The following is a 13,794-nucleotide window of genomic DNA, read 5'->3' as shown; positions in this document are numbered from 1 at the left end:
AAACATGCCAGAAAACTGTGTTCTCAAAAAGCCTGCTCTCAGAGAAAACTAGTTAACCAGAAGCTAACCTGAGCCTGACTAACCTGGGGGAAAGGAAGTACTCAATTCTAGCTCATTCTAGCCAAATCTAGCTAGCCATTCTAGCCCTCTCCTGCCAAAGGAGGGAGAAAAAAAATTTTAAATACTTGTGAATTTACAGTGTAAGGCATAGACTCACTAAAAGACTGTGTGCAATCTAATCATAGAATGCTCCCCCTCCCCCAACTCCTCACCACCACATTACAAAAAGCCTATTTTCAGCACTTCCTTTCACCTGCTACATCATGTCTAGCTAGCAAAAACAAAAACAAAAACAAAAACAAAACAAAACAAAAAACACAAGGCATACTAAAAGGTGAAAAGAAAAAACCCACAATTTGAAGAGACAGAGTAAGTATCAGAACCAGACATGGCAAAGTTGTTGGAATTATCATGCCAGGAATTTGAAACACTATGATTAATGTACTAAGAGCGCTAATGGATAAAGTAAACATCATGCAAGAACAGATGGGCAATATTAACAGAGATAAAAACACTAAGAAAGCTGCATAGTATTCCATTGTGTATATATACCACATCTTCTTGATCCATTCATCTGTTGATGGACATCTAGGTTCTTTCCATAGTTTGGCTATTGTGGACATTGCTGCTATAAACATTGCCATTTGCGACAACATGGATGGAACTAGAGCGTATCATGCTTAGCGAAATAAGTCAAGCAGAGAAAGACAACTATCATATGATCTCCCTGATATGAGGAAGTGGTGATGCAACATGGGGGCTTAAGTGGGTAGGAGAAGAATCAATGAAACAAGATGGGATTGGGAGGGAGACAAACCATTAGTGACTCTTAATCCCACAAAACAAACTGAGGGTTGCTGGGGGGAGGGGATTTGGAAGAAGGGGGTGGGATTATGGACATTGGGGAGGGTATGTGCTTTGGTGAGTGCTGTGAAGTGTGTAAACCTGGTGATTCACAGCCCTGTACCCCTGGGGATAAAAATATATGTTTATAAAAAATAAAAAATTAAAAAAAAAAACACTAAGAAAGAACAGAAACACTAGAAATTAAAAAAAAAAAACTGTACTAGAAATCAGGAATGCCTTTGATGGACTAATCAGTAGACTGGACATGGCTGAGGAAAGAATCCTGAGCTTGAGGTACCTCAGAAAAAACTTTCAAAACTAAAAATCAAAGAAAGCAAAGACAAAAAAAAAACAGAACAGAGTATTCAAGGACTGTGAGACAGCTTCCAAGAGTATAGCAGACACATAGTAGGCAGACCAGAAGGCAAGAAAGAGAGAAAGGAACAGAAGAAATATTTGAAATAACAATAACTGAAAATGTTCCCCCAATTTAATGTTGGAAACCAAACACAAATCCAGGAAGCTCAGAGAACACCAAGCACAAAAATTCCACAAAAGCTACACCTAGACACATCATTTTCCAAATTACAAAAGTCAAAGATTTTTAAAAAAATCCTAAAAGACACCAGAAAAAAAAAGACAAGAGTGGGACACCTGAGTGGCTCACCTTGGTTAAGTGTCTGACTTGATTTCAGCTCTGGTCATGATCTCAATGTTGTGGGATAGAGCCTCATGTCAGGCTTCTCACTCAGCTAAGGGTCTACTTGTCCCTCTTTCTCTGCTCCTGCTCCCCCTTGCACTCTCTCTTTCCCCCCTCTCTCAAATAAATAAATAAATAAAATCTTTTTAAAAATCCAAAGTAAGCAGAAGAAAATATAATCAAAATTAGAGCAGAAATCAGTAAAATTGAAAACAGGAAATCAGTAGATAAAATCAATGAAATCGAAAGCTAGTTCTTGGCGAGCTCTGTGGATTCTAACTCAAGTACTAATTCTAGAGGATTAAGAGGTTAGCCCAAGGGCTGGAGGAAGGATCTGCAGGCATGACTTCCAGCTCATGCATCAGAATAAACTGGGAAGAGCTGCCAGAAAGGATGGCTTATGACCAGTGTCTGTTGTTGAGACTCAGTATCCAGGTTGTACTGATGTTGGGTTCATGTACTGGTGCAACTGAGCCCCCTTGTCCAGGTCTATGAACAAGACACCACCACAGTGGGACAGGAGGCAGAGATGTGTATGAACTTTCCCATTTCATTTATCCTGGAAAGTAGTCAACCCTTGTCAAGAAAGACCTGAAAGGTAAGCCCTCAAGGGGCTAAGCGGGAAACTCCCTTCTGTTGTGTGCTTGGCCTGAAGCACCTCCTAGTGATGGATGTGGAGAGCCCAAGGAAGAGACCTGGGAAAGGACCTCAAGGTCACATCCTGGTCAAGGACCTCTGAATGGTGACACCCAAGATCCTATAAGTTACCTTCCTTGTACAGAATGTTTTGTTGTTTTCCTCATTTTGTGCTCAAATTTTCAGAAAGATCTTGTTGAAAACTACAGCCTGGTTTCAGTAGCATTGTGGAGATGTCCACAAGGACATGCCCTTAAGTGCAGGGTGGTGGTGGCCACAGTTACCAGTGAAGGCGAGCTGGCCGTACAGCCCATGCAGATCTCCCAGGAGATACTGGCAACACCACCAGAGACCAATGGCCTGGTGAGGAGAGCAGGATGAAAGAGCCTTAGGGTCGTGTCCTAGTGCACCTGAGAAATCCCATCTCAGGGACTATGGCATGCTACCAAGTGACACACTGGCTTCTTTGACATTGTGACCTTCACCTTCTTTCTGGATATTCCTTCTCACATTCCTTCACTCATTCTTCTTCTCTTTCCCCACTCCTGGAGTGTGGACATTTTATAGGCTCTATCTTCATTGCTTCTCATTCTAAGCTCTCTTCCTTGATAACAGCACTTCTTCCCAGGACTTCAGCCATCATCCCCAACCTATGTCACTAGTCCAAGCTCCAGCTCTCAGAGGCCACCTAACTTGGGAATTTCGTCATCCATATGATCTGCAAACATCTCAAACCCAATGGGTCCAGACTTGTCATCGCATCCCTCTTTCTGACCCCTAGATCTAATTTCATTTCCAAATCTGCTAAGTCTACTCCTGAACTACAGTTCATATTTAACCTCATACTTCCATTGTGGGTCCCCTTACTCAAAACTTTGCTGGCCCCTGACTGGATGACTGAAGTCACCTCTGGATTGGTCAGTCTAATACCCATCCAATCTACCTTATATGATGGTACTAGGGTTAGCATCCTGAAGTGTGTACTATAGACTATCATGTCTGCCTTTCTCTAAAAACATTAATAAATGACTCTTTAATGCCTGTTGTAGATCCTCCTGCACCCATATTCAATGGGCCAAAAATCGTTCTCCTAAGTCCATATGAACTCTCCAGCTCTACACTACTTCTACAACTGCTTCAGTCACCCTCCAGGTCATACATCTTCCACACAACTTTTCCAAACTTGGTCAAATTATCCCTTTCTGTCCCTACACTCAGGGCGAGGACAGGGCATTGACCATCGGCCACTTGGTGTTCCAGGCACTTGTGGGAGAGTTGGGCCTCCCATCAGCCCAACATCACACAGAACACCTAACACAGAAGGCAGCTTGACATCACACTGAAACCCTAACAAAAGGGTCACAGAAGGATAGCCGTCTCATCTCCCACAGGGCAACCATGGGAAAAATGCAGGGACAAAGTAGGACTGCTAGAAAGGGGAAGGGAAGAATTGATCCACCGTGCTTTTGCAGCCATTAAGAACTAAGACAAATGGAGAACACTCAGGAAGAGTACTTGGTAAATGAAGAAACATGGACATTTGATCATTTATTGATACACTCATTCATTTACTGAGCACCTACTATGTACCCTACTATCATTTTCACCACAAATAGACATTCAAGACTCTGAGAAGCATCACACCATCTGCGCTGACAGGAGGTCATGTGGGAAAGGAATTGTTCACTGTGGGCATCTGATGAGACAGCTGGTGGTTTCTCACACACACAGGCAATAATCGCATTGCTTTTGCGCGATCTCCTGCAGCTTCTACTTTACAGAGCACCTCCATTTACATTCTTTTTTTTTCATCCTCATAACAAATTATACATGTCAGTACCACTCACTGGCCCCATCCATGAGTACTGATTGCAGTAAGGATAAAAGAAAAGCTCTTAGCAAGACTCTGGCTCATTCACACGAGAGTGTATTTGCCTCCCGTGTGCCAGACTCTATTCTAGGTACCGGGGAATAAGAAAGTGGGCAAAGAGCTGCCTGCCCTCAGGGGGCTGACTTTCCAGTGGCTGACCATATTCCTGAGGATGTGGTCTTCGCCCTCCTGCTCTCCTTCTTCCCCTCACCCCCCTTCTCAGCCCCAGCCACATAGAACCTCAGGCAGGTTCTATGTGAACATGCCCTGCTAAGGAAATGCCACACCACACGTGGTCACCCACTCTCTCTCCTCTTTAGAACTCCTTTCTCCCTTTCTCCCTTCTCCATCTGGCTACTTCCTTCTGGGCTGTCCAGCCTCAGCAGGCCCAGGTATCGCTCCTCAGGAATCGTTGCCCATTGTGGGCCCTCGTCATGTCTAGCACGCCCACACGCGTGTCCATTCCAGCCCTGAGGGAAGGTTATTTGTGGAGAGGTTAATTGGTAGTTATGGCTTTCCCTTGAATATAGGTATAATTTTCTTTCTTTCTTTTTTTTTTTTTTTTGGTCAACATCGGTCTTCTGGGCCACCCCACATTTGTTCCCCTACTTATCTTCACTGGGGGGGTCTTTCCCCTCCCCCGGGAGTCCCAGGAGGGTCTGACTCCACAGATAATCCAGGTGTGGAGGGCTTAGCCTCTGCCTCAGAACTAACCAACCCACACGATCCCATTCCCTTGGATACAGTAATCGGTTTAGAGAAGAGCATCTGATCCAAGTTGGTTGGGTTGATCTTAAAAACAAGAACAGTTAAAAATGTGCCCCCTGCTGCACACACATATGAAATGTTGGTTTGACAGTGAGGTTGATTTTAAATGCTGTAGACTAACCAAGGTTGAAGGATGAAGGAGAAACTTGAGATGCCTCAGAAATTGCTGAGTTAAGTAAAAGGCACAGAAACTGTTCCGGTCCCCCTTACATGAAGAAGAAGGTAAATAATTTATATTTCTTTTAATATAGAATCAATATGATTCATGTTATTAATAAGTCAAAGCAGATGACAATAAGATTAATCAAAGGAACGACTATTCATCTTCCCTCATATTATTACTTTACCCAATAGGCCTTAAAGGCATTTTTGATCATTTCTCAAGGACAGAAGCCACAGAATATTTTGCTGTGAGTATTACACACATCCCCCTGCCTGCACTCACTTACACACCCACGCACACCCACCGAGGACTGGACAATAATGGGTAACTGCGTGCATTTGGGAGCTGAGTAGACACTTCCCTACCTGTGTCTTGTGTCTTAGGCAATTAACTCAGTTTTCTCATCTGCAAAATGGGAAAAATGGTGACTTCCTAGGTTGTCATAAGAATTAAAGTTATCAATGTAATAACACTTAGTTTAGGTTATAACAGATAATAATAGCTAAAATTGCATTCTGGGCACTATCTTAAGCACTTAAAGCATTACATCACTTTGTGTGGGAAACAACCCACACGTTAGGAAGATGTTAATATTACCTCGAGGTTAAGCCAGGCAGCTACTGGGTACAAGGCTCAATGGCTGAGGAACACTTCACAAGAAATGGTACATTACAGTAGTGATCATATGATTGTGCCTGGCTTAAATGGGGTGCTTACAGAAGAAGGTTTTCATATCCAGCTTTTCTTTCTAAAGGAGTTCTAACCATCTAACTTAATTTGGGGAAAAACGGACAGTCATCCAAGCTGCTTAAATATTAAGTCAACAGGAAAAAAAAAAAAATTAAGTCAGCAGGACTGCAAACGTAATACTGTCAACCATAATTACAACTTCAGCTTCTTTAGGTCAGATGGGAAGAGCTTACACTCTCCCCAAACCCAAGGCATGGGCGAAGTCTTTGCATACAGTTTTAAAGGACAATCTGAGAAACGGGGGTCACTAAGCTACAAGCTCCCGGAGCATAAACTCCATTATCTGTCAGATGAGGGGATTTTATTAGATCAGCGACTCTCAACCCCGACACTACATATTTGAGCCTTCCAAGGTGCCCCCAGAGATGCCGATCTAATTGGCCTGGGATGCAAGTGTGGCATGGGAATTTTTGCAAGCTCCCCAGGGATTCTGATGTGCAAGCAAGGTCAAGAACCATGGCCTTAAATCACCACGAAGGCCTGTCTCAGATGGAAAATCACTCAGTTCCATGTGTACCAACAAGATCAGAGGCAAAACAGAATACCTGAAGCAGGATCTTGTTGCCGTCATAGTCCTGTGTCTGCCACCTGGTGCGGCTGATGGGGACGCACGGATGGGGGAGAAGAGGCACTAACTGGCCGATCTCTTGAACCTTGAACTGCAGCACTGAGGACTCTCTGGGGTCCACTGACATTCCAAGGGGCAGCTGCATCAGGGAGAGCTGCAGAGCAAAGCTCTCGGTGGCATAGAGCACGAAGACACAGGAGTCGCTCTTCTGCACGGTAGCTTCCTTCTGCAGGATCAGCTCATAAAGTCTGATGGCATCGTCATAGTTATCAGAACTGCAGTAGAGCGTCACCCTCAGGATCTCGGCGCCGTGGTGCACCTGTCTCACACCCCAGACCGGCATCTGGCTGTCCAGACTGTAGAACTCCTGGTTGGAAAGAGGGTAGGGACACGGCCTCCCCTGAGCATTCGGGGCAGAGTAGCACTGCCACGGCCAGTGCTGGAGGGAGTCAAGAACCCGGAAGAGCCGCTCCTCTCCCACGCTCTCGGGCAGGAAGAGCAACACAGACATCCCCGGGAACCGTGAGCGCTTGGAGTGGCACTTGTCGTAGTATTTTACTGGACTGACCCTCTCGGACACCAGAAAGGGACGCACGTCTGGGCATATGCAGTCCAGGAGCTGATCCAGAGTTTGCTGCAGAAGCGAGCCATGTCCAGAGTCGGCGAGGAGGTGGACGGTCATGGCCAAAGGCTCCGGTGTCCCGTCCATTCCAGACTGCCCCAGGGAGGACAAAGGAAGCAGGCGTGGAGGGCCCACCCGTCAAGCTTCTGCAGCGAAGGAAGAAGCGGGCAGTTCTCCAGCGGAGCCTTCAGCCGCCCAGGAAACCTGCAGCCAATTCAGAACAAAGCTCCTAACCTGGGCTCCTGGTTGCCGGTGGCCGCACAGCCAGACCATCCACACAAACTGGGGCACAACAGCCTTGGGGTCAATGCCATCCAGCTCACGCATAATGTAACTGTGTTTTAGGCTTGTCCAGGCACTCCCCCGGTTTCCGTTTGACCTAAAAACCTGTAATCCTGAGAAACACCCAAGTGGGTGGTTCTTACGGACACTCCGTAAAGGAAATACCAGGCAAAAAGGAATATGAGTCGGCTCTGTTAGGCTGATAGCAATCTGTTTAGTTGAAAAGACATCCATTTTGTGGACCCACAATGGGTTCTGATTTCCTCCTTACATCTCTCCATGTTTACAGCAGGCTGCCAGGCCACCTGAATACAATGACTACTTTCAAACAATTCTCGAAACTTGACCCCTTGCCAGGATTTCCACTGTCCTTTGTCTTTTTATTTTGTTATGGGACAACTGATGCTAGACCTTTGAAGAGAAGATACTGTATCTAAATAATACTGAGTGTTCACTGAAGATGATTTGCTCTGATGCAAAGTCTGAGTATATATACTGAAATGTTGCAAAAAATTAAAAGAGATGTTGCCAAAAACAAAACAAAACAAAACACCAGAACAAAAAAAACAAAACTCCCGTTATTCATGCTGATGCTTCAAGAAGAGCTCAAGCTTCCCAGTATGGATGATATTATTGCTCAGGTCTATTGAGGATCTACTAGGCACCAGTCATAAAAGGTTCTAAAACTTTACATAAATGGATTTAATCCTGCAGCAAACCTATGAAGAAAAGACTATTTTTCCCCCAGATGACTGATCAACGACCCAGGGCTAAGTAATAGAAAATCTAAGTTACGCGCCTAATTGGTCTCACAGCTAAAAAGTGGCTGAGGGAAAATTTACACTCAGGAACTGAGAGGTGCCCCAGAGAAGTAAAGATGAGGTGCCTCTCAAGGACCTGGAAGTTCTGGCCTGGATTTTCTTCCTAAGGATGGGGAAAGGACATCAAAGCAAATTCTTATTGAGGTCATGAATCTTAAAATGAATTATCTTCGGTTAAAATGCTCAAGCTCTAAACAGAACACCCACCCTAATGTTGATATGTCCCCCAATAATGGATCTGTGATTAAAAGAGCGAGACTGATGTAAAGCAAAGGTCAAGCAAAACTTTATTCTGAGCCAAGCATCAAGAATCAGACCGAGAGTTCAGGGTCGCACCTCTTACAAGAGAGGGCGACCTTTCTCTGTTTCACAGACTAGTTTTTAAGGGCAAAGGCCATGTGGCTGGGCCTGGCCATGCACAGGTGGCCAATGAAATGGTAACACACAGAGAAAGCTGCACAGTGATGCTGTGACCAATTGAATTACAATTTACCCTATAGTAGACATTTGACCTAGCCTATCACCTTGGTTAGAATTGGCGCCCAAAAGGCTCCCAAAGGGCGGGGCCCATACTCCTTGGTAGCTAGGGAGACAGTATACAGCCCCCCACTGATCGGATGTCTCCACCTGACCTGACCCATCCTTGCATCTGGGCTTTGTTACCTGGGGCTGGTTTCTGGGACTTGTTTTTAAGTAAGTCCCCTGGGGGAAGGGGAGCAGGGACAGTTTAAGGGTTAAACAACAAGGTTATTGTTTAACCTGGATGGAAGCCTCTGGCTAAATAGGTCCTTACAATGTGTAGTATCTGTTTGAAAATCATTTGCTATTTGGATAGCTGTGCTCCCTAGAAGGTGTGGTCAAGCACATTTTCCTAAATAGAGTTCTTAAAATAAGTTACTTATGAATGCTTATAAATGGAACGTGTTGTGACAATCTTTTATAATTTAGAAAGCACTTTCATGATTTTAAATCTCACTTACCTTGACTTTCACTTTATGCAGGCAGATTCCTTTAATAGTTTAATAATCATATTTGAAGTTAAATATTATTATCTATGAAAAGGAATCATTTCTATTCAGATTCCTTTTTTAAATCAAGCCTACACTTCCAATGATTCAAGGTTCATAAGTCCTATAGTTTTTGCACTGAAAAAATATATAAACATAGTGTAAGGGCCTCTTTAGCCAGAGGGATTCCATCTTGGGTTAAACAGTGATTTTGTTGTTTATGCAGTAAAACTTTAACTGACCCTGCTTCCCCTCAGGGATTTACTTAAAAGCAAGTCCGGGAAACCAGTCCCAGGTAACAAAGCCCAAATACACGGGTGGGTCAGGCCAGGTGGAGGTATCCAATCAGTGGGGGCGCATACTGACTCCCTAGCTACCAAGGACTATAGGCCCCACCCTTTGGGCGCCAATTCTGACCAAGGTGCTAGGCTGGTTCAAATATCAAAAATATCAAAATAGTAGTATCTGTTTGAAAATCATTTGCTATTTGGATAGCTGTAATTCAATTGGCCACCCGTGTGCGACCTAGGATGACTGTGCAGCTTTCTCTGTGTATTACAATTTCATTGACCACCTGTGCATGGCCAGGCCCAACCACATGACCTTTGCACTTAAAAGCTAGTCTGTAGGGCAGAGGGGGGTTGCGCTCTCTGTAAGAGGTGCGGCCCTGGCCAGTAGGTTTGATTCTGGATGCTTTGCGTGAAATAAAACTTTGCTTGACCTTCGTTTTGTATCAGTCTTGCTCCTTTAATCACGGACCCTTTATTGGGGGACCTTTCAATAGTTGATAACAAATTAATTGTTTTTTAATTTCCACAGTCATTAAATTCATTTAGCTTCCACTTTCCAAAAATCATTAGTTTTTTTTTAAAGGCATTATAGCTCTCAATCCTTAAAAAAAACAAAACAAAACAAAACAACAACAACAAAAAGCCTCTTAATTCATGTTACACAGCAGCCATTTGCAGGCAATAACTTTCTCACCTCTCAGTAGGACACCCTCCCCTTTCCTCTGTCCTTCCACTCACAGAGCTGACTGTACTTGGGCACTTTAGACTTCAGACATGGTTTTTGAAATATCTTTTGCAATTCTGGAAATAACTCTAAAGATTCAAGGAGAAAAAGACATACCCCTGAGACAAAGATATTAACTCACAACATTTTGCACAAGGCAAGTATTGAAGGCCATATATAGGAACGGGTTTGCTTCTTCGTGTTGTTTTAATCTTTTATCCAGTGTAAAAACATACTTTTTTCCTCTTCAGGTTGTCATTTCTGTCAAGACTAGAAAGATTTCATTAATCTGAAGACAGCCAAAGTGCCAAGAAACACAGGGCTGGAGGTGGGAGAGGGTACCAGGAGTCTCCTTTCTGACTGGCTGCCTTTGCAATTATTTTTCTGGGAACAACCTGAAATACTGACCCTCAGAGTAGCTGTTCCCTCCTTCTCACTGCCTGCCACCCACCGTAATGGCCAGACTCTCAGCTCAGCTCGATTCCACTGTGCTCTTCTTGCAAACTGGTTCTGGTGAAGGCACAGATGAATATTAAACGAGGGGAAGTCACCAGGTTTGACTTCCCCTACCTGGACAGCTGACACTCGGCCATCTACTTTACTTTTCTTAAACTTGGCAAAGATGCCTGAGTATCTGTCAGTCACCATCCCCTGGATGGCAGCCAGATGGTCCACTTCACCTGGCAGAGTGGAGGAGCTGGAGACAGGTAGTAGAAGCAAAAGTAAGAAATCAGCAAGTTCGGAGGACTTGTTGGAGCCTGTGCTCAGCCACTGGGATCAGTACTTGCTGTAAGCCGCATAAATATATCGGGATACGTTAAAACTCTGACACCCCACTGCCACTGCGAGAAAACTATGAGAAAATTTCATCTCTCTTTAACTTAGAAAATGTGCTTTCTTATCTTACATGTTGTTATCTTCTCTGCTCCTTCTGTGCCAGGAGCAGAGAAGAATCACTCGGTTCCACTTTGGAGGAAGCACCTAAACTAATGTCACGAGCCTCCAGGGAGAGGAAGAGATGTTCCTGGAAGGAAGGAGCCAGGCAGCTGAGGAGAATCGGCTGGGGGAGGGGGAGGACAAGGGGTTCCAGGAGCTGATGGGGACGGGCCATACCCGGAGAAGAGTGTAGGACCGTGACCCACTGGCCAAACAGCAAGCAGTTCAAGATGGCTGGAGGATGGGGACAGAGAAGGAGGAAGGTGGTGAGATGCTAAAAGAGAGCCAGACCTCGCAGGTCACCCCTTGGTTTTTTTCTGATGGGAACAGAACCCATGGAAAAGTTGGTTCGATTGAGCAAAAACATAGACATGAGCAATAGATGGAAAGTCAAAGTCAACGAACACCTTCTTGGTTGGCTATGGGCAGAAAGCTGCAGGGACAGGTCCAGGAGGCCTCCCAGGATACCGAGGTGAGGCTACTCATCCCCAGATAAGGGACCCTGCAGAAAGAGAGCAGTCAGGGGTGAGGAGGAGGAGTGCAGATGGGACAAGGTGGGTGTCCATGACTGCGGGGCGTTGGAGTGGCGATGTGAGTGGCCAGACAGCCTGCAGGGCAGCAAACCAGAGAAGATGGGTTGGGGACCATTGGTCTTTGGGTCACATGGGAAGGCAGGTGATGGCCCAGTGGAAAACATATGACGAGGAGAGGAAAGGTGAGAAGATGGGACTCCGGGGTGCCCAGTGTCAGGAACGAGTGGCATGTCAATGGCATCCAGGGAGAAGTGGAGAGCAAGTGTGTTATCTTAACCTTGTGTGGGTGTCTTAGGTTACAGGATTTCAGGAAGTGGCACCAGCTAGACAGACACCGTAACTCCGAGTTTCATAATCACTCTCCCTCCTGGACTTAAGCAAATTCTGAAGAAGCACCAAGCAGGCTTCAGAGCCATTCAAACCTCTGTTTCTCTCATTCCGCAAACAACCCGACTCCTTGTCTGATACTCAGCTGCTAACCAGAAGCCAGCATTGCAGAGCCCGAGGCAGTAAATGGAGACCACAGCTCGTGAAGGGCCAAGGGCCAAGCTCTGCTCATCCTTTAACCCCTGAGGCAGCCTACAACCCTGCTCCCGCAGAGGAGGAGGCACTGAATAGATCTGGAGCGAAGAAGGAATTGGGCATCTCTGAAGGAGTGAGAATCCCAGGGAGCAGAAGTGACTCTCCAGGTGGTTAGGGATGGAGCCCAGGTTTCTAGTTTTTGAGATATGCTTCCCCATCACTCCTAAGATGAGCCACGCACAGCAGCATTCATTACCTGTGTCTCTTCAGATAAGGGCCGTTCAAGTTCAGGACACACCATGGCACAAAACAAAGGGAGAGGAAGATGGGAGGAAGGCATTACTGGTTATCACCTGTTTCCCCCATCATAGGCATTCCTGCCTCAGTGCCAGTCCTGTACTTGGCTTTCACCGTCCTGGCTCTTCTCCCAACATACACACAACACACACACCTGCACACACACACACACACACACATGCGCACACACAAGATGGGTATGCATACGCAAATGCACTGACACGCGCACTCACATATGCACACTCACAAGCATGTGCACACGCAGATGAACATGCACGCACACACATGCACACAAACATATGCACACACACACACTGGCAGGCAAACAGTAAAGGCCTAGGCACTCCCACCCCCTCTGGGCTTCCCCCTAGGAAGAGGCCATGGCAAGCCCCTTCTCCAAGCTGTTGTGCCTTGTAGCTGAAAGCCTCTCTCTTAGTTCCCCAGAGTCTACCCCCAGTCCAACCCAAAACAATGCTATCAGGTTCCTATTTAATTGCCATCTGTTTCCCTCCTTTCCCGGACAATGCAGCGCAGCAGCAGCCTGTGAACGGATACCCTGCATGTTCACAGGTGCAGTAAAAAAGGCGTTTCCTCCTTTTTCTTTGTTGTAGTCTGTGGCTGTGACATCATTTCCTGTGCTCTGACCAGTATTAGTTCGCGGCTGAACCAACTCAGTAACTGGCTAAGGAGATGGAAAAGTTGAACGAAACAGCCATGAACCAGAGATTGGGCCACTCCTGGCTCTGCTGCTCACCCCGCCAGGACCTGAGTTTCCTAACCCTTTAGTTCTTGTCCCATCATCTTCACTGAAAATAAAAAGTAGCAATGGTAGTAACTGACCTTACTCTCTCCATAGATCAAATGAGCTAAAATACATAAGGGCATAGAGATCTCAAGTGCTCTATCAAAGTAGTCATCTCAACATGAAAGATTTTATATTTGGTATTGTCTTAACAATTGTTTTAACCACCCCCTCCCCAAATAATATCCAGCAAATGTAGTAGGGAAGGGGTCAATAAATTAGCATATATTATTTTAGCGAAATAGTGTGTAATAAAGTTGTAATTAACAATGAGAGGACTTTAGAGAAACAGATTAGCACATCTAGGAAGTCTGAAGAAACACATAGTTTCCACTTCAGCATGTCCCCTTCTGGGTATGATTTCTGGAAAAATTGTCTCACATATGCACAAAAGAAGGCAAATTCAAGAACGTTTTATAGCTGCATTGCTTAAAATAGCAAAAAAAAAAGAAAAAGAAAAAAAAGAAAAAGAAGTGGGGAGCCACTTAAACACACATCAGTAAAAGAATGGATCATTAATTATACTATATTCTTGCAGTAGAATGTACTATATCGAGGGAAATGAATGAAACTGAACTACCATTTCAGTTTGAGTGA

At 45.0% G+C, this 13,794-nt stretch overlaps 1 protein-coding gene across 2 annotated transcripts in view; it reads right to left on the bottom strand.

Annotated features, from left to right (window-relative positions):
• Positions 1 to 7,502, bottom strand: part of FAM124B (family with sequence similarity 124 member B) — a 62,005-nt gene extending 54,503 nt beyond the window's left edge. For both annotated transcript variants that reach the window (XR_014300649.1, XM_082691142.1), the window contains exon 1: positions 6,339 to 7,502. Coding sequence is in view for 1 of the 2 variants with exons in the window: in XM_082691142.1 (XP_082547268.1) it covers positions 6,339 to 7,070 (732 nt within the window). In the remaining variant the exon portion in view is untranslated. The remainder of the gene's footprint in view (positions 1 to 6,338) is intronic.
• Between the last annotated feature and the right edge of the window lie 6,292 nt (positions 7,503 to 13,794).

Source organism: Mustela nivalis, assembly GCF_964662115.1.
Source record: "Mustela nivalis genome assembly, chromosome: 11".
Taxonomy (NCBI): domain Eukaryota; kingdom Metazoa; phylum Chordata; class Mammalia; order Carnivora; family Mustelidae; genus Mustela; species Mustela nivalis.
The sequence above is the reverse complement of the archived record's forward strand: the minus strand, read 5'-3'. Positions and strand labels throughout refer to the sequence as shown.